Source organism: Jatropha curcas, chromosome 1, assembly GCF_041381405.1.
Source record: "Jatropha curcas cultivar XTBG-Jc1 chromosome 1, XTBG_Jcur_1.0, whole genome shotgun sequence".
Lineage (NCBI taxonomy): Eukaryota > Viridiplantae > Streptophyta > Magnoliopsida > Malpighiales > Euphorbiaceae > Jatropha > Jatropha curcas.
The window spans coordinates 30773028-30793350 of NC_143151.1; the positions used below are offsets into that span (position 1 = coordinate 30773028).

A 20323-nucleotide genomic window follows, 5' to 3' on the forward strand; every position below is an offset into this window, starting at 1 on the left:
TGTAATGCAAAACTCTCAACAATATAACTGTACAGGAACAGTGAATATAAATATTATATTTATACTTGATCTGAAACCTCAATTTGTAGAAAATCTTTGAATGCTATTTTCCTTTCCCATGTTCTTCCCCTTGTCAACTCAACTCGACACGTACAAAACACTAAAACACGGCGAATTTCAACTGCTAACTTAAAGAAGTTAAAGAAGGGAACATTGTTGTGTCAGGGAAAAAGAGAAGCCAAAATGCATCAACCGTAAAGAATTATCTGGCTAAACAAGTTAGTTATATTGATTGATTTGCTAACAAGAGCAGTTTTATGATCACACTCTACTTGTCCCCACCTCCAAACATGCCCATCATGTCCTTGGCAGAACCCATTTGCTTCATCAAAGTTTGCAAGCCACCCATGCCACCAATTTGCTTCAGCATTTGTGGAGGAAGGACTTTGCTCATGTGTTGTGCATTCATATTTCTTGATAAAGCACTCATTTCACCCTTCTTAGGAATCTTAAGTCCCTTCATTTTGCTCCAGATTTTAGCTAGACGCTTGTACTCTTCCAACATTTCCATCACTTCTCTAACTTGGTGGCCAGAACCCCGTGCTATTCTCATAATTCGAGACTCATTCATAAGCTTTGGATTAGTACTATCCAACTCTGAAAAATATAAGCATTACACATCATGAACAACTAATGGTTTCTGCTAAAAGATAGCATATATTTTCCCCATCCAAGAGGGAATATGCTAAATACAAGTAATAAAACAGCGTCAAACTCACCTTCATTTGTCATTGAATCCATCATGGTCATATAACGTTTGATCTTTGCCTGGCTTTCCTTTTCACGACCTTTTGGCATTAGTTCAGCACTAAATCCTGGAAGCATTGAAAATACCTATACAAAATATTAACAGAACAGAAAATCATAACCTGAATAGAAGTGGAAGCATGGTGAAAATGTTAAGCAAATTGAGAGTAACCATTAAATATCAGTTAAGTTAGAAGAGAAATATAAGTGATTAACAGTTGTAGTTCATATTAAAAGCAAGCCCAAGACAGTGTTAACATCAGCTATTGCTATCACAAAGGTAATCAACCACGATACTTCTATTCTGATGAGATCTAAGACAATTTGTTAATAACATGCAAAACTAAAATGAAAGTATATGATCATTTTTGTTACTATTATTGTTATTAATCTTTTTCTTGGCATACAAAACAACAAACAAATGACGACAAATACAAAGCAAGTACCTGGCCAATGGGACCCATTTTAAGTATGTTTTGAAATTGCTCGTACATAATCCTCAAGGTAAAGTTTCCTTCAGAGAGTTTTTGGAGAAGCTCAGGCTGTTGATCCATAGGAACGACCTCATGAATTTTGTCCATGAATCCAGACCAGTCACCCATGCCTGGATGGAAGATTATCATCAGGAAATTAATCAGCAACCAATTAAAGTAACAATTTTGAGGTTAGAAGACCAACACCAAGAAAAGTGTCAAAACCAAAGGGAGTCCGGTACCTAAAAGACGACTAACAAAAGGTTTAACATCAAAAACTTCAAACTCATCCATGTGCTCTCCTGTCCCAATAAATATAACAGGACTCTTTGTTGCTGCAACACTGCAAATGGAGCACGTGATAGGATCAATATTATTATAATATATATTATAACAAAATAAAGCACTAATGTATCCTTTTCTTCCAAAGAAATAAATATGATGATAAGAAATGCAAACGGCATTGACCTTGTGAATGAAAGAATCATACTCAAAAGTGGAAATAGTATCGAAATTACAACTCCAAACTAGTAGGAAACTTATGTTGGTTATAAATTTTTTTCCCCACTTTATAGGTATAATGTATTCATCCAATAAAAAACACTGACAAAAAGGCTACAATTATCATACGAATACTCACGCACTGAGAGCACCACCACCCTTGGCATGACCATCCATTTTGGTAACAATCACGGCTCCAACAGCAACACTTTGCTTAAAGGCTTGAGCTTGATCAAATGCAGCTTGACCGATACTGCTATCCATTACAAATATAACAAGATCTGGTTTCTGGACAAAACAAAAGATTTTACCAATTACAGTGTCTATAGATGTAATGATTGACAAGATTATGGGAGCATTGGAAACAAGAAAATACCGTTGCTTCAGAAACTTGGCGCATCTCTTCAAAAAGAGCAGCCTCCTGTTTATGACGCCCACTGGTATCAACAATTATAAGATCACAATTCTCCTTCTTGAATCTTTCCACTCCTTCCACAGCAATCTTCACAGGATCCGATTCCATGTAACTGTAGAGAAAAGCCAAAAGATATTTGAAATGATAAACTGCAAACGTAATATATAAATTGCTGTATTGATTTTATGACTTCACTTGATTACACAGATAATATGCAAAGATAATATATAACATGTCACCAAAAAAAAAAAAAAAAAAAAAAAAAAAAACCAATAATAAGTACCTTCCATAAAATGGAATCTTAGCTTTCGTGGCATTCTGTTTTAGCTGATCAAAAGCACCCGCTCTGAATGTATCAGCACAGACTAGGGCAGGTTTCCAACCTTTTTTCTGGTGATAGTATGCATATTTAGTACATGTAGTGGTTTTCCCAGATCCTGAAAAATTTTTACAAGAATGAACGGATTGGATAAATAAACAAAAAAGATATCAGGGAAAAATTACTAGAATTCGCAAACATGGTGTGCTGTATTTATAGTTAGAAGAGACAGTTGTTTCTTAATCATAAAATACATCCACAAACAGAAATTCTTTCCAATTACATTATATATAAGGAGATTGAAAGTAATCATGGGAATGATTTACATGGAATTTCCTGAATAATGAATTATGGGAAGGTATGATAGAATTTTACTATGATAGATGGTCAAGTAAAAGTAGCTGAACTGCAAACATATTCAATAATCTTACTATTCAGCAGTAAATCAATTGCTTTTAGAACAGATAAGCAGAACACAGAGAGGATCTTCAACAAGGTAATAGCACAATAGGCTAGGAAGATAATATTCAACTAGCACTCATAATATACGCTTAATGGCATACGCAGCTATATCATGAAAGGCAATAAACAAAACATTGAGAGCAATAGAAGGAAGATAACATATCTAAAACACCCAGTTATACAGACACTCCACCAAAGATATCACTCTAATTCTCCATGATTAGCCTCAAATTTATTCAAAGCAGTATAAAGTGTACCTTGCAAACCAACAAACATAACAACACTTGTTTTCCCTTTCTTTGGAGTAAAAGATGGCTTCCCCGGATCCAACATTTTGCATAGCTCGTTAAATATTGCCTACAATAATACAAAAGGCAAATTTTTCAATCAAAATCTACAGTTCCAAGTGACTAACCTAGTACTTCACATACAAATACAAAATAAAAATAATAAAAGACCAAAATTGAATAATTTACCTGCTGTATGATCTTGCGCTTGTTGTGACCAGCAGCAAGATCGTCGAGATTGACGATCTTCTTGATATTGGTTTGCATATCGCGGACGAGCTTGAATTGAACATCGGATTGAAGGAGAGCGCGGGTGATTTCATTGAGGCAATCGTTTAAGACCTTCTCGTCGATAATCGTGGCATTGCTCATCTGCTGGATTGCTCGGGATATGCTCCCGCCTAACTGTGCTAACACCATTTTCGATTCGATTGGCTAGATTCTCTCACAAATTTGGGTTTTCAGGGTTTAAGGAGAGGGGGAAATGAAATCGGGGGATTAGGTTTGAAGAAGTGGAAATTGGGGAAGTTTGATTGAATCGCAGTTGTTATATTCAAGCTAGACGGACATCAACTCCAAATGTTTTAATAAATTAAAAATTAAAAAATGTATATATATTATCCTAAATGGATATGTGGATACTTGCTTTTATAATTACACACACATAATGAATTTTATTTAAATATCATCGAATATTATATTAATTATTCTAAAATAAAAGATTAAATGTATAAATTAAATTTAAAGCATGATTTTGTGCATAAATTTGCAACTTTTAATTAACTTTGAATAGCCTATATTATTATCTTATATCATAAAGTTCATTTTTATTTTCAATTAAATTATTTCATAATTATTATTATTTTATAAACAAAACATATAAAAATAAAAATAGTTAAATTCATAAAAATAATTTCTTCAAATTATAAAATTTTTCATCAATACTAGACAGTCCACCATTCTTTTCTGATTATCTGTTCTTTGACAAGATACTCTTATAATTATCTATTTATTTTAAATTTACTTGACATATTATTCTAATAGTTTTCACAATGCTTTCATATTCTTATTTCTACAAATAATAAGTTAATTTAAACTATTTATTAACTAAACACTTAAACAACTTAAAAATAAAACTTTAACTATTTATTTGATGATTCATATTTAAATTAACCTGTAATAATATTATTAAATACTCTCTTTTCCATATATAGAACTTCCAAAAAAAATTTATTATAGCCATTGTTTACATATTTGCAAATGGGCCGAGAGGCTGTTTGACGAGTGGATGAAAAGCCCGTAAACAACAGTGCAGGACGGAAAATTCATGAACGACAAGCAAAAATTTTACTGCCGTTCAACCGTTCGTAACCTAATTTATAAGATTGTAAGATTTGAAAATTCAAATAAACAGATAATGGCAGTGGCAGTTGCAGTGGCAGCCATGGCAAACGGAGCCCCTAAGCTCTGCCACTCATATTTCTCGCATCACCACAAGCTGTTATTAAAACCCACAAAAAAGAAGCTCATGTCTTTTCCAAAATTCTTCGACACCCAAAATCTCTCATCGAATGCAACCCTAAAAAGTCTTTCTTCTATTAACGCCTCCAATTCCCCAAGAGAAGAAGAAACTTCGATCACTGATAGCAGCAATGGCTTCTCTCCGGTCATCTCTCTTACTCTCTTTACACATTAGTAACTAAATGACGGATTGTTTGTTCTATAATTATTTATAAATTAAATTCCATTGATTTATTTTTATTTTTGTTGTGATTATATAAAGACGATAGGGGTTGTATATTGGGTCTTGATTAAGATCAAGAATTAGCCGAAAAGAAACCCAAAACGGTAAGAAATGGAAAAAGGAAAATTGTTGATTGGATAATGCAAAAGTTGCTGAAACAGTTTTATGTGAACAGGAGGATTTGAACTATTTGTGGAAACTTGGGGGTGGCTCTGTTGCTGGTGCAGCTGTAATAAAGTATGGAAGCATTATTTTTCCTGAGATAACAAGACCTAATATCATTCTGGCTCTGGTTATGGTATCTGCTCCTGTAATTATAGCCATTGTGCTCTTGATAAAGCAAAGTCGTTTAAAGTGAAATATATTCATTTATATGTATTTGTCAAGAGAAATGTACTCTCTCAAAACCACATGTATGAATGGTGTAATAAATTAAATTGAAATCCCTTCCTATGAAATAATCGTTACAAACAATCAAATCAAGGATTTATAAGTAGGGATGGCAATTTCTAAACAGGTTCGCAGTGTAATGTGTACTCACCTGCTGCGAACCCTATTTATAAGCATTTCTCTGATTTTGGAAATACCCTTACACTATACATTAGCATATGCTTATGAGAGAGAAGCATGGAGAAAAAGAAGCTCCAGCTTATGCTGCTTGCAAACTTCAACAAAATAAAGAAAATCAGATGTACATTTCTTAAATGGCTTATATTTAGTCGCTGTTGCTGCAATAACATCCACATAAAATACAAATTAATGCACTGGAAGAGATTAATCTATAGCAGCTTGCCATATATGTAATAAATTTACATGAGGAAAAAAAAAAATGAAAGAATCTCCACTAGTATGCCATTGAATTTTCTTCAGCAACATGTTGAAAAATATCAAAGTAATCCAGGAAAATGATGGCTTGGCCCTTAGGAGCATCTCTTGAGGGGTACAAAAATTCTAATTAATGGCTAATTTGAAGCATAAATCAGTAACAGTGACTCTGGATGTAACAAGTTCAGTCACCTAGTGAAGCGTGAAGGTTGCTGCAAACTTAGAGGTTGTCTTTCAGCCATTTCATAGCGCCATTTGCAACGGACCTGTAAATTTTGACAGCTTTCTGAGTTTATGCATATAAAATTTATTGATCTGATGCAAAGGATTCATCATCAAGAGAAAATATCGTAGATAGTTTGGATCAATAGACAAAAACTGAAACTAACACGACAAATAGTATTTTGAATAGCAAGGTTTGCTATGGTTAGCAGTTGATGATATCCTTCCGAAACCCTAAAAGTAGACATGTACCCAATTAATTAGTGCATAATTAAGCATCTTGTATGCATAATCTAATCAAAAAAAGATTGAGCAGAATAGAACATAGTCTCCTAATTCTTCAGAACCAAAACAGAATAGGCCCCCGAAAGGACAGGCCACTTTAAGAACAGACATACTTTAGAATGTGTGACAACCAGCACTGAAGCTAAAATTTAACCAATATATGATAACAGTAAATGGCAACTGCTGGGACTTGAAATAAGAAAAAATTATTACCCAGCTAAACTTTTTAACTTCTGCCATAGGTCATTTTGGTCCTCTGATTCCTCATTTTTTTCAGTGACAGTTTCCACCTGACTTTCTGTTTCTTTCCCTAAAGAAATATAACATAATTGTCATCTCTCATAAATCTGCAGAAATATCTCAATTTTGGAGAGGAAACTTAGACAGTCGCAAATAAGCAGAAACAAATAGTTCATTGATTATATATTATCACAAAACATCTGCTAATAAGAAATGACTTACTTGTAGGCTGAGTTTTGGAGCGAGTTCGTGGTCTAATGGAGGTACTGTTACCCAGTGAAGCAAGTTCTTCAAGCAACTCCCGCTCTTTGCCACTGTTAATATGAACAAAAACTGTAGATATAAACTCAAGAAATTATGCAAATTATTTAAAACACCAAAACACAATCACAGGAAAGCATCAAACAATTCTGTTGCTGGATTAGTTTATTATAACAGGCCTACAAACAGTTAAAAAGACAAAAACTATAATAAAGAAAAGAAAATGATTTGTAAAGTATAAATTTAGATAAATTCTAATGAATAAGGCATTATGCTGATCTGAATCTAGCCTATCTTTAAAAGAAACATATCATCATCCAACAAGTAAAAACTGAATCATGTTACTGGAAAAACAACATAGAAAGAAAGGAGGCATGGGGTAAGAGGGCTATAAAGGCCACAAAACATAATTGAAGGTCTAAGAAATCTGAGAGATCTAACAATGTAATACAGAAAGAAAGAGTAGCATACAACCATTGGCAGTAGAAATAATTAATTAAAAATTACCAAGAAAATAAAATATATACCTAATTCGATTTGGTATAGTAACTTGTATTGTAAATAAGTGATCACCACGAATGGATGGTTTATTGAGTTTAGGTGCACCTTTCTTTGCCAGAACTAGAACATCTCCAGGCTGAGTACCGGCTGGAATCTGAAGCTCATTTATTCCTTCAACTGTCTTCACCTGTTTTGAATGTCAAAACATCAATTCAGTCTAGTGAAGAAGACTTTGAACCTTGTGGTCTTTATGCTCTGAAAAGACAGCATATGCTGGCAGATTAAAACAAATTGTCCATTCAAGATACGAAGCAAGGTATTACAAACTAAAAGCTAAGCAGGTCTTTCAGCTAACAGTGTGTACTTGGGCAGATCTCTCTCTCTCTCTCTCTCTCTCTCTTGTCTAGGACGTAACTGACATCATCAGAGTCAGCCAAGTATAACAGCAACTAATCTTGATTTTTCAGAATAATAATAAAAGTAGAATCTGGCTCCATCAGACAAAACATTCATCATAAATTTAACATATTTCTTCTCCTCATGCATTTCTGTTCTTCATCAAAGACAAAAATGTATTCATCTCCAACCTCATCCTATCAATCTGAAAAGCTAAAATGACATCAACATTTAGAAACAACTGCAATCATACTACATATTTGTCTCACTGGGAAACAGAAAAGCCAAAAATTACAGCAGCCACTTTTGGTTCTCATTATGGTTCTTCATCTACGATAAGATGACAATTTTACCAATCCTGACAGGGAAACGCTCCACATCTGACGGGAAGTCCCTGTCCTGACTGGAAGGGATTGATGTAGGCCACACCCTGCCCCACCAAGATTTTCCTCAAAATACATATTTTATTTATAATTTTGACTTACATTAATATGTAAAAATATTGAGAATGAGCAATTTCCTAATTATTTTAATCAATTCTTCCTCGAATATAACCAATAAAAGTAAAAAATTCAATACATTTCCTTATGACAATTACTTAGAATATATAATTCTATATATAAAAATAAAATGGTTATAACCACTCTTGCCTCACACTTTGTACTTCTCCTAACTAGCACTCCAGGATTTCCCAACAGGGCACAAATGGCAATGGCCAAACCCACCCTGCTCCATTGCCTTTGAGAACTGGTCATGGTGTTTGATTTAATCTCTTGACATTTAGACTATTAATACTGGCTTTTACATAGTTCACAATGTGACAAGGAAGCATATCAAAGAGTTGTAATTTCAGAATGTGACAAGGAAGCATATCAAAGACTTGTAGTTTCAATTTTCATTTATACAGTTTTAGAAACTATTACAACATTCAAAACTTAAATGATATGTGCTTCATGATATATGGAAAATTTCAATCATCTGCATCTGTTTCTTAAGAGAATGGACGTTGATATGCATTATTGACCAAATTCCTGATAGCTTAACCTTTTGGGTCTAGCAAGAAGCTAAGGGGGTATCAGATAATGATCTTCTGAAGGTCTTGGTTCCAAACCTGATACCCATTATTCAATGAAAAATGAAAGTAGGCTCTGTCTTCCTATTTCAGAATTTCATGATGTCTTGATTTGAACATTTGCATAGAAATTTTGCTTCACTTTGCACATGCTAGTGGACCTAACATGTGAAAGCAAATGTTAGAAGTATGAAAACCAAATACACATTGTTTGCCTGTTTCCTGATATGATAGCTTAGATTTTCGAAGCTGTGTAAACTAATATATAGCAAGTTCAAGAAAATTTTATCTACCCAATATTTCATCGCCTCAAATCAATACCTATCACTTGATAAAAAGAGTAAAATAATAACAAATCTAATAACCTTCACTGCTGATCCGAGAATTGCATCAAGATAACTGATAGATATAGTTGACTTGAGATTTATGCCATCTCTTTGGATTCCACTTATCTCCCCAACATCAAGATACACATATAGGTCTCCTGGAGGACCACTGCAGAAACAAAGATTAGTCAATGATATAGAACCATTTAGATCAGTGTGAAATCTGCAAATATGAAACTACTAAATGACCAAATTTTTTGAACGTTTTCTATTACTAAGAAACTACATATGTTATCAACAACAGTTAATTGTCAAACAGGAAGAACATGTGTAGCTTTTAAAGATTGAGTGCTTAAAAATAATAATGAAAACAAAGTAGTGGATTCTTTAAGCATAATAAGCAGAAAAGGAAACATAAAAAAACTCAGAAAAGAGAAGTAGTTGGAAGCCTGCTCCAGTTGATAGAATGACCAATAAGAGGTGTGTTGAATCATTTATAGCATCAGTATTGCACTCATACATAGTTGATTTGCTTCAGTATTGCACTCATAAATGTTAGGAGGAACATATGTTATCATCACAGCTGGGCTTTTTCAGCCGCTACTATTGCCACTAATCAAATAAATTTTTGAAGCCTGAAGGAGGCCAACCTAATTATTGATTAAGTATACAAAATTCAGGTAATTTCTAATTTGCTGCGACTGTAGATTTTAGTTGTTCTTCAGATACTGAGGCCTAATATTTGCTGTTCCAGTATATGTGAAAATATCAAGTCCCTTCTAGAAGACCAATTTTGTTTTAGTAAATAGTACTGTAATTGCTGTGCTTCATTGAAATAGGGGCAAGCCAATGAATCAACAATTCTAATTTCTTGCAATAAAATACAAATGCAAGGTGAAGCTATGAGATATGAAAAGCATTGTTAACCAACGTACCCTCTTGGTCCAGCATCACCTTCTCCAGCAACTCTAAGAATACTGCCTGTGCCGACTCCAGGAGGGACTTTGACTTTGATATTTTTCTTAACACGAATACGCCCTTCACCAGAGCATTTTCGACAGTATTCAGAAATGACTTCACCTTCCCCACCACATTTGGGACATACAGAAACCTAATATACATAAAAGGATGGTTATAAGTACCAACACGCTTCATGTCAAAAGTTGTCAACAGGGGACAAGCAGACAAAGAAAAATGAATCAAATTATAAACTTTCAGAATTTGTCACAGAATTTTGTCCATATAAACATGGCATCTATCATGTACAAAGAAACAAAAGGTCTGAAACAACAGGTCAGTACATTGCTCAGCTTTTTTTGAATGGCTATTATTGAATAGATTTGTATGTCTTCTCCTTAATGCTTCCCTAATAATATCTTTGGATGAATTTCTGTAGCCGATATGCACAGGAATTGGAGATTCCCTTATTATTATTTTTCTTCTTTAGACTGTGTTGTTTGTTCTTGCATAAGGATTTCTGCTCATCCTTCTTTAATCTTTCTTTACACATAGAATATAATAACATTTTCATCAAACTTTTATACCCTATTTATCACTATTTCAAATCATGTTAATTCCACATGAACCAACTTTTAACGCCATTCACACAGGAAAAAATTCCAACTGAATTATTTAAACACTGCTATTCCTTGCATATTGTGAAACCATTTTGCCAAATTGGTCTTGCCGTAGCAACCTTACTGCACATAATACATATATCCTATTTTTGTCTAATTACTCCGGAATCCTCAGTTTTTCACCTTTCAGGTAAAGACCTTTGCAAGAAATTGTTCTCTTAATTCCAAAAGTATCTTATATAGCTCACACAGCTTTTTTATAAAATCCTAAAAGCAATCACATAGCTTAAATTTTTACACACTAGAAACATCAAATTTTAACTTAAGCATACAAGATATGAAGAAATGCCCAATTCAGGAAATATAAGAAAAAGTCCTTATTTTCATGCATATTTTTGGGCTGTGGTACCACACAAAATACCAGCACTGGAAAAGGAAAAAAGAGAGTGGGAGTGGAACCCTAAATACCTGTGAGAACAAGCCAAATGGTGTTTGCTCAGTTCTCATTACTTGACCCCTACCACCACAAGTTGAGCATATCCTCATCTTGGAGCCTATCTTTGCTCCAGTACCAGTACAAACTTCACAAGTTTCAAAATGAGAAAGCTCAAATTCCTTTTCAGCTCCAAAGATAGACTCTGAAAATTCTAAAGTGATGTCATAACTGCAATACCATCAAATAGTCAATGAAGTATATTCAAGCATTTAACAATTCCAGTACAAAATTAGAATAGTCAAAAATGAGGAAATGATGAGTGACTGTCTTGATCCTATATGTTAAACATGGCTGTTTCCGCTCCGATGATACTTTATGACCAAGCCAAGACATTAATACATACAAATAAATAGAATTAGCATGTATCTTTTTCTTTTTTTTTTTTTTTTTTTTTTTTGACAATTAAATAGCACATACCTTAAAAATCAATGTATCAAACCAACATATTATAAAGTCCAGTTGTATAGATCACCTATCTGTGTCTGCAAATTTGCATTACACATGCATACAAGTTTTCCCACACAGAGAACAGAACATATATCGACTACAACATGGAAATGCAAATGAGGAGAATATCAAATATAGAAGTGTATAAAGCATGTAAGAGAAAAGGAAATAGAAAGGAAAGGAATGTTTGAATTCAATATCAAACTTATAACCATCTATCAACAAACATAAATATATAGTCACAACATTTCATACCTTTATTGAAGGTGTGTTGGCGCATCATAGCTAATCAAATTTATCAATAAGCAAACCGGACAACAATACTGGTAAAGTTAAATTATCAGACTACATAAGGCCAACTAAATCCAATTAATATCCTCATATTAACTGGTGCTATAAGATGAGGTGAGACACCATCCATTGGGTAAAACTTAATCATAACTCACCGTAAGTCTTCACCCTTAGTAATGGTACTACGACGGCTAGTCCTGAACCCAGTTTCCATGCCAGGAAAGCCACCCATGCTTGGCCCAAAGAATGTCTCAAATAGATCAAAAGGATTAGTCTGCAGAAGAAAAGCAATTTGTAAGTTCTACTAAATTTTACATGCATGTTGGCACTCTGTGCCATCTGAATCAGATGAAGAGTAAAAAGTAGGAACGTGTTAATTGAGGGTGACACAATCAAATGCAAGACACAAGCATACAACCTCATTTCTATAAATTTAACAACAAAATTCACTAAAAAGCAACAAAAAAAAAAAATTTCTATAGTATATGACATGGTAAGGAAGACATAGAAGCATGTCCTATTAAGCACTGGCAGGACCAGCCATAACCATACACGATCTTTGAGGGACAAACTACATGGCATACCAAATATCAGAGATTGGTAAGCCTCCTGTAATAGTTCACACAAGACAAAGTTTAATAAATGGTTCAGCAACAAAAACCACACGGAGGCCACTCAGCACCAGGAGCACTCTACTAATATGCACTGCATGACACACTGATGATCTAACCAACAAGCTACCTGGTCAACTAGTTCATATCAGTTTTTCCCTGGATATGAAACAGGAGGTAGGAGAGGAAAGAAGAGTATATAACAGAATGCAGTACCGTATAAGCACTTGATGAACCACCTACTGTACTTTTAACTCCAGCTTCACCATACTGATCATACAGAGCCCTCTTTTTATCATCTGATAGCACCTGACAGTGAAGTACTTCAGGATTCAAAAGACAATATGACAAATGCAAAACCTTTAACAGCAAAAACGCAATTCAAGCAATCAAGCAAAAAATTGTGGAAGTGAAATAATCACATGCAGCATGCTTAGAGGATTACAATTCCAGCAATCCATATAATATACATCCCAAACAAGTGCAACATTTTGATGCTTGAATATAGACAACAAGTCCCAATAATATGCAAGCCACATAATCCATAAAGCTATACAAAATCAGAGATGCCACATCACAAAGTATGCTATATTGTCATCAACAAGTTCAAAATTAGCACAATATGAGTTCAAAATTATAATGCATACCTCATAAGCAGCACTTATCTCCTTGAACTTTTCAGTTGCTCCAGGTTCCTTGTTAACATCTGGGTGGTACTGGAATCACAATAGAAACCGAAATGTCAGGATTCTAGACACAAGAAAAGCAAAAAAATACGATTCATAACACATCAAGAAACATCCCAATTCCCAATTCCCAAATAAAACAGACACCGGATTGATAAGCCACAAAAATATCCCATTAAAAATTCAGATTTCTTCTCAACAAACAAATAAATCAAGAACAAAACAATAAAAAAAGTAAATAAACCCAAAAAAACATAAACAAATATATACTACCTGGCGAGCTAACCTTCGATAAGCGGCCTTGATTTCTTTAATATTAGCAGCTTTTGAAACTCCAAGAGTAGCATAGTAATCCCCAGAAGCACTGACAAAGGGTCTAAAACGATTCGTTGAGTTGGTCCTGAACTTAACAGAAGCAGGAGATAAATAGGTTAAAGAAACAGAAGCAAATTTCTTATGAGACCATAAGTGGGTGCCACCGGTTAAGAATGATGAAGAAGTAGAAGCATTAGAGTTAGAAGAGGAAGTGAATCCTAAAGATGGAACGAGAGAGAGAGCTGTTGCAGTTGCAGTGGCCGTGGCAGTGGCAGTGGCGCTGGTGGCCATTGGAGAGATTTTTTTATTAAAGGAATTCTGGGTTTTTAAGATAAGTGTATGAATTTATTGTTATCCATCATCGTTCTTTGATCTGGTTGCAAAAGAGAGCTAAATATTGAAACTTTGAGCGAGCGTTTATATGGTGAAATGAGGGCGACGAGGGAAGGAAGTAAGAACCAAACAGAGACGGGATTGCGTTTGTGGTCAGTGTAACGTTTTGTATGCTGCAATACACGTGCTAAATTTTTAGAGAACAGGAACCCTTGGCCTTTTACATTTTCCTCTCCTTCTAAAATTATATTCCCTCCCTCTAAGAAAACACTACACAGATTAAAAAATATAATTAAAGAATAATTTTATTCATATAAGTTTTTATTATAATTATTTTAAAAAATATATGAGCAATTATTATATTGAAATAATAAGTAAAAGTTAGTGAAAATTATTAAAAATAAGTAAAATTGAATAAAGGTATAGTAGACAATTTAATGTTTAATTATAATAAAAAAAAATAAATTACATTTTAGAACAAACAAATAAAGAAATATGAACTATCTTTTTTAGGACAGAGGATGTAGTATAATAAAAGATAATAAAATAAAGTACATTTTCGTGTAAAAGTTAATTAAAAGGAGAAAAGTGTTGAGAAATATTTTCTTACCTAAAAAAGTTTGTCTAATGTTATAAAATTTATGTATTTTGTTATATTTTCATTCTCAGTTGATTGTTGATTATTTGTTTATCCTTCTTAAAATCATTAGAACAATGAGAGTGATAACGTTTTAGATTTGTTCTTAACTTTTTAGCATTCTGAAATTATCTTTTTTTTTTTACCTTTAACTTCCACCTTTTATAATCCATCATAATGCATATTTTGCCCAGCAATTAATTTAAGTTTTAACAATATATTTTTCAAATATAAAACTTTCTATAATTTTAAGTATTTTATAATCTTACATATTAAAAAAAATTTGATATTTTTTTTAAAAAAATTTAAATATTACAATCAAGAACAAAAATGAGTTACTTAAATAACATTTTTCAAAGACATTATTTTCTACAAATAAACAAAGCTCGAGATAAATAAGATTTTGATAGGAAACTCTTGCTGGACAACTAAAAGGAATCTACTCTTGATGCCCAGCATCATCTCAACTCACCTTTTATTTTTACCATCCCTTCTCAAAAATGCTTTGCCCACAGAGGGAGAACTTATGGCCACAAGGGTTTATCACAAGCGTGAAATTGGAACCCTCCAATTTGCATTATGAAGGAAGAGTGCTCAATTTACACAAAATTAACAAATCTTGAAACCAATTACTAATTCATCAATAAAATTTCTCTATCAAAACATTTCTCCCAAAAAAAAAAAAAAAAGTCTCTCAACACTCTTCCATTTAAGAAAATTTCAAAAGAGAAGACCAACAACAATTAAAATCAATAAGATTTTCCATTCTTTCTTAATATTCCAATCATATAAAGAACAAACATAACTCAACGTAAAGCAGCCACAATCTTCTCCATTACACAAAACATGCACCTTATGTTCTTCAGGGGAACGTAATTGCTGACACATTTCCAGAATCTTTCAGGAAAGGAAAAATCAACAAGAGTTACATGATAAAAGAGACTGTAAGATACAAGATATACCATACTGTGTCGTAATTTGCTGCAAAAATAACTTAAAAGATAAATCATTTGAAAATTCTTTTTTGTTAAAAGCCACTCCAAGTTAGTGGCTTGTCATATCCATTGAATTGGAGGACATACATGGCAAATTCGATATGGTTAACGTGCACAAACTATGGCAAACTCAGCACTAAACCCACGTAATGTTGTTATGTATTTCTAGACTTATCTTCATAATAAATTCAAATCTTAATTAAAAGACATCAGGATTGAATCGTCCTGGGATAGGGCTGCTTTGCTGGGCCTGTCTCAAATGCATCATCAATGCATAGTTATTCATCTGGCAGCACAACCATGAAAGGAAAGATTTGTTAGGATGTGCAAAAAATGAATTGCATTTTTATTTTGCACATTATGTAAACTAATAAACTATGCCGTTCTTCCCCTTTTCGCTTCCATTAGAACATCAATTTGTAGCCTAGAAACAGGAAACAACAAAGGTAAAGAGTAGGAGAAAACTATTATTACCTCAAGAGTTTTCAACTTTTCTTGATATTGAGATATCACCTGCTGCAACTCTCTATTTTTATCCTCAAACTCTTTCTGACGTTCATGCTGGATTGACACAGCTCTTTTGAGTATGGTATTCTCTCGGACCACTACTTCAACATGCTCTTTTAGCATTGTGTTTTCCTGAGAAAGAGAAGCCATAATTGCAGGTGTGTAAAAAGGTATGTTCTATAACCGTACTTAAAAGGATAAATCAACTTCTAAAAATGAGCTTGTCAGCTTTCTCAAAGTGTGTTCTATTTTAATTTTTTCTAATTCATTGTGCTAAATTCAATTAGAATTCCCAACATAGAAACTCCTTTTGCTCATATTCATTAACATACCATAGGAAGCTTTCCTGTTAGCTCATTAGAAATACAATGGATTTCATCTTTAACTTCCTCCAAAAAGAAGAGGGACTGCTATCATGTCATTTTATTCTAATATCCATTCCACAGCAAAGATGAGACGGCATGCATCTCATTATACATGGTCAATGCTGCTCCAGAAAAAAAGAAAAGAAAAGACTCATTCCACCCTATTTCCATTTTGGTGAGGTTTTGCACTGATTAGATAGGCCCCTAGGTAGATGAAATGTTTGTTTGACCATTTCTAGATGCTATAAAGCATGTTTGAGGGTGTCCAAGTCCCCAGTTCTAGGACATGCATAAGAGGGACAATGTCACAATAGGTACTCTTGGAAAAACAAAGAATTCACTCGATGTAAGAAATGTAAGCTGCTTATATAGCATAAAGTTTCTAAGTGCTTCACATTACTCACATGTTGGAGGTGGTAAGAGACTTGGGAAGTTTGCGATGATTATTGACCTTAGATGGCATTATATTTTATGAACCAACTTCATCATCCTAATAATGTAGTGTCAACTACAGGGAATTCTGTCCATAAGGGAAAGGTATGTGTGCTACACATAAATAGATACCTTCTGAAAACTCTGAGCTGTCTCTTTGGCAGCATGCGAACTGATAGATTTCTCTAAAATCTCCAGCACCCTTGACGCACGGGCTCTGGCATCATCAACACTAGTAGCATTCATCATTTCCCTTACAAACAAGTCCACCCATTCTGCACCATCAGCAGGAAGGTTGCTTGGCGCTGATGTATTTTCAGAAGCAGCAGCATCCCCATCATTGGGCAATGTACCTGTCATATTTGGATGCAAACGTCAGATTCCTACTCCTTTAATTGACAGCAACAAAAGCATAAAATGAAGCAAGAAGCATCTGACACAATATGAAGTACAACTGTAAGCATCATATGCATGTACTTACTGCATCAATGATCTGCAGAACAAGTACATTACATTATCAGAAAGGGAAGGTAAAAGATTAGATGTTTTGAGGAGTTATAGCCATATACCCAGAAAAACAATGTAGGACAGGATTGGATACTAAAACTTAGGCTCAAGGCAAATTGGTTGAACAGGTTATCAAAGACTTGCTGCTAAAATCTCATATCATAGGCATGAATCTGCAATCAGAAAGCTAAAGTTGTGCACTAGAGTAGCAGCTACATAGGATATTTAAAGTAAATCATACACCCATTGTGCCAGTCCAGAGTAGTAATATTTTGACTTCAATAAGTTCTTAGTTATTTCAATATTTATACTATCAACATGGATTTATTGAAAGGCGATAGAATTTTCATCCACATTTGAACACACTAGTTGGTCGAGATAACAAAACAAACTCACATCTAAAACGTGAAAGATACCAAAACTTTCATACCCCAACATACATACAATCAAGGAAACTAAAAACTTGTGATGTGAATTCAATTCCTATTCATTGTTAGTCCGAGTCAATGCCAGATAAAAATATAACACCATTAAACCACAAAGCATATACACGGGAGAGAAAGGAGAGAGACGCTCCATTCAGACTGTTAGCATAGTTCACTATCTACTGCTAATAAAATACCGCACCTTGCTCCACATTTAGACCAGCTTCTTCAACGGAGGCTGAATTATGCTCTGCAGATTCCAGAGGGCGCTCATTTAAGATCTTGACAGCGGAATCCAAATCATTACCGCATTCTTCCAGCGCTCTTTCAAGAAGCTGAGAAATTCACCATAAAACAATTAACAATAGCTACTGTTGAAAAGGCAAAAACAAAAACAATAACAATAAAAGAAAATATCTTAGTCGAATTGCTATAAATAATAGCAATAAGTTTCAGTGGCACGCAACGAACTATTCAGAGAGAAATCGAAACCTGAGAATGAATGTGAGGAAAGATAGCTTTGAGATGGTGGACAGGGGAAAGAGAAGGAGGAGAAAAACGAACAGGAGATGTAGAAGAGGAGCTACAGCGAATCCTTTTGGAAACAGGAGGCGAAGGAACGTCTTCAAGAAAGAAAGATCTCTTGCTTCCACAAACTGCCGCTGACATTTTCTCAAGAATTCTAGGGTTTCCGCGCAGATTGATTGGGTCTGTTCGGCTGTTGTTTGATTTGAGTTTTGATTTTAATTTTGTAACTGTGATCGTGATGTGGGGTTTTGGTGTTGTTTATATAGTGGAGTCGGAGATGATGGTAAAGAAGTAAAGCGGTGGCTTTTTTAAAAGCACGAGATAGGCGCGTGGATTTGTTTCCGGGAATTTGGGTTTTTGAGTTACTGAAACGATGACGTATTTTAACGTCGCGACAAATCAATAGGCGAAATTCGGGACAGCGCAAGTGATTATCCAACCGGCTTGTTGGTAATGTCAAAGCTTATTTCTCCATTTTTTTTATTTTTATTACGATTTTTTTTTTTCATATTATTTTCCGGAAAAAACAATTTCTCAAATTTTCAATTTTATGAATTTTCCATTTTGTGAAGACAAATTTTTATCATCTTCTATTCTCCTTCCCATTTTTTCTTCTCTTTTACCATTTTTTCTAAATTTTCTATGAAACATAGTAATTAAAATAATAATTTCTATTTTTCTCTAATCTATTACCATGAAAAATAAAAATAAAAATAAAAATAAAAAGTTTTCCACAAATGAACTCCACCTTGTTTTTCCCTTAAAAATAGTGTGAAAAAACCTAGCTACATCTCAATTCTCAAGCTCTTGCTTCATCAACTATTCAAATATGCGTGAATTTGTAATAATATATGACATATTATTGTATTATTATTTATAATTTTTGTTATTTTAATTTCTCTCCACATTTTTAAAATAAAAAACCATAATTAATTGGTAATATTACTTGTATTTTACTTGTTTTATTGTGTATATTCTAAGTTAAATTAAAAAAGAATTTGTTTGAAAATTTTCAATATTCGAAGGCCTAATGGGTTGTTTCACCTTGAACTTCAGTTTTATTGCAATTTCATTTTATTTCGATTTCATTTTAATTATGACATTTTGCGACATTAACACCCTAAATTATAATCAGTGATTAATTTGCAAATTATAAATATATTCACGTGGAGCTCACTTCTCAACTCAAGTTAACTTAATTCAAAATCCTTTATTCACATAAAACTGTTTGTTTTAGCTAATTACACACTATTTTATTAACACGACAGAAAAACATTATATACCTACAACATTTCTAATTATCTGTGTCTACCCAATATAGATAATGTAAGATGATACGAATAGTGGATCTATGAATAATTGTTTGGAGGGTCAATATATAATATTTTCAAAAAGAGAGATCAAAATATAAACAAATTGAACTTTATGCATGAATCTTGATAATGTATATATTAAAAAAATCTAAAAGGGGTCAATTGACTTCTCTTTATACACGCGATTCCAACACTGCATAATACATTATAAATTTTTAACTAGCTAATAGAAAGTTCTCATATCCATTTCAAAAACAATAAATTTGAGCAATTTTTGCTTCAAGACGATTGATGAACATTTGTAAATCACCATAAAAAAATTTCTTTAAATTAAAAAATTACAAACAGTTGTATATAAGTTTCTTTAAAGCATATCATATTGGTAATGATAAAATACATACTTAGCAAAATGGTAGCAATGAAAGTATTCACGTCAGAAGCAACTCACATGCTAATTTTGAACATTTAGACAGTAAAAAACGTTGCAAGTATACAATGTTTTTCTCTCAAGTTAATGAAATAGTGTGTGATTGACCAAAATGAAAAATTTTTATATTGAATGAGAACTTGGGGTTAAGTTAACTCAAAGTGAAGTATGGACTATACATAAATGTATTTATAATTTGCAATTCAATCTATGAATGTAATTTGGGTGTTAATGCCACAAAAGTTCATAATTAGTGTGAATTGGCATAAAGTTGAAAATTGAACGAAATCGGAAT

At 33.4% G+C, this 20323-nt stretch overlaps 4 protein-coding genes across 7 annotated transcripts; 1 reads left to right on the forward strand and 3 right to left on the reverse strand.

Annotated features, from left to right (window-relative positions):
* Positions 1-41: 41 nt before the first annotated feature.
* LOC149499363 (signal recognition particle subunit SRP54 2) lies at positions 42-3861 on the reverse strand. Its single transcript, XM_089720482.1, has 9 exons — positions 3454-3861; positions 3235-3334; positions 2480-2633; positions 2158-2308; positions 1921-2069; positions 1523-1623; positions 1254-1411; positions 780-894; positions 42-657 (listed from the first exon to the last, which is right to left on the reverse strand). The coding sequence occupies exons 1-9, from the start codon at positions 3682-3684 to the stop codon at positions 329-331; spliced, it is 1488 nt and encodes a 495-aa protein (XP_089576608.1). The 5' UTR covers positions 3685-3861; the 3' UTR covers positions 42-328.
* A 795-nt stretch (positions 3862-4656) lies between these two features.
* Positions 4657-5487, forward strand: LOC149499364 (homoserine O-acetyltransferase). Its single transcript, XM_089723900.1, has 2 exons — positions 4657-4930; positions 5184-5487. Exons 1-2 carry the CDS (start codon positions 4682-4684, stop codon positions 5364-5366), a joined length of 432 nt encoding a protein of 143 aa, XP_089580026.1. The 5' UTR covers positions 4657-4681; the 3' UTR covers positions 5367-5487.
* A 197-nt stretch (positions 5488-5684) lies between these two features.
* On the reverse strand, positions 5685-14047 carry LOC105634836 (Molecular chaperone Hsp40/DnaJ family protein). Of its 3 annotated transcripts, none has more exons than XM_089723892.1 (11): positions 13518-14047; positions 13206-13274; positions 12775-12867; positions 12103-12221; positions 11182-11377; positions 10072-10247; positions 9176-9305; positions 7448-7529; positions 6803-6894; positions 6554-6650; positions 5685-6099 (listed from the first exon to the last, which is right to left on the reverse strand). In XM_089723892.1, exons 1-10 carry the CDS (start codon positions 13848-13850, stop codon positions 6567-6569), a joined length of 1374 nt encoding a protein of 457 aa, XP_089580018.1. In that variant the 5' UTR covers positions 13851-14047; the 3' UTR covers positions 5685-6099; positions 6554-6566. The 3 variants fall into 3 exon arrangements, with proteins under 3 accessions (XP_089580018.1, XP_089580015.1, XP_089580008.1); XM_089723889.1 differs by having other exon boundaries at positions 6803-6913; XM_089723882.1 differs by having other exon boundaries at positions 7369-7529; positions 13518-14045.
* Positions 14048-15272: 1225 nt separating this feature from the next.
* On the reverse strand, positions 15273-18538 carry LOC105634837 (hypothetical protein). 2 transcript variants are annotated; one of them, XM_037635882.2, is made up of 5 exons: positions 18325-18538; positions 17963-18095; positions 16961-17181; positions 15999-16163; positions 15273-15810 (listed from the first exon to the last, which is right to left on the reverse strand). In XM_037635882.2, the coding sequence occupies exons 1-5, from the start codon at positions 18427-18429 to the stop codon at positions 15724-15726; spliced, it is 711 nt and encodes a 236-aa protein (XP_037491810.1). In that variant the 5' UTR covers positions 18430-18538; the 3' UTR covers positions 15273-15723. The 2 variants fall into 2 exon arrangements, with proteins under 2 accessions (XP_037491810.1, XP_012073154.1); XM_012217764.4 differs by having other exon boundaries at positions 18253-18536.
* Positions 18539-20323: the final 1785 nt, after the last annotated feature.

Bases quoted from the DNA above. Each gene is read 5' to 3' on its own strand.
- LOC149499363 (XM_089720482.1), bottom strand. From the start codon at position 3,684: ATGGTGTTAGCACAGTTAGGCGGGAGCATATCCCGAGCAATCCAGCAG. The intron at 2,634-3,234 runs GTACACTTTATA...AAAATTTTTCAG, and splicing joins TATGTTTGTTGGTTTGCAAG to GATCTGGGAAAACCACTACA. The intron at 658-779 runs GTGAGTTTGACG...TATATTTTTCAG, and splicing joins GGATTCAATGACAAATGAAG to AGTTGGATAGTACTAATCCA.
- LOC149499364 (XM_089723900.1), top strand. From the start codon at position 4,682: ATGGCAGTGGCAGTTGCAGTGGCAGCCATGGCAAACGGAGCCCCTAAG. The intron at 4,931-5,183 runs GTCATCTCTCTT...TTATGTGAACAG, and splicing joins GCAGCAATGGCTTCTCTCCG to GAGGATTTGAACTATTTGTG.
- LOC105634836 (XM_089723882.1), bottom strand. From the start codon at position 13,850: ATGGCCACCAGCGCCACTGCCACTGCCACGGCCACTGCAACTGCAACA. The intron at 13,275-13,517 runs GTAGTATATATT...TTGTGATTCCAG, and splicing joins ATCGAAGGTTAGCTCGCCAG to TACCACCCAGATGTTAACAA. The intron at 12,868-13,205 runs GTATGCATTATA...CTTCACTGTCAG, and splicing joins AGATAAGTGCTGCTTATGAG to GTGCTATCAGATGATAAAAA.
- LOC105634837 (XM_012217764.4), bottom strand. From the start codon at position 18,429: ATGTCAGCGGCAGTTTGTGGAAGCAAGAGATCTTTCTTTCTTGAAGAC. The intron at 16,164-16,960 runs GTATCTATTTAT...TCTCTTTCTCAG, and splicing joins CAGCTCAGAGTTTTCAGAAG to GAAAACACAATGCTAAAAGA. The intron at 15,811-15,998 runs GTAATAATAGTT...TTGTGCTGCCAG, and splicing joins AAAAGTTGAAAACTCTTGAG to ATGAATAACTATGCATTGAT.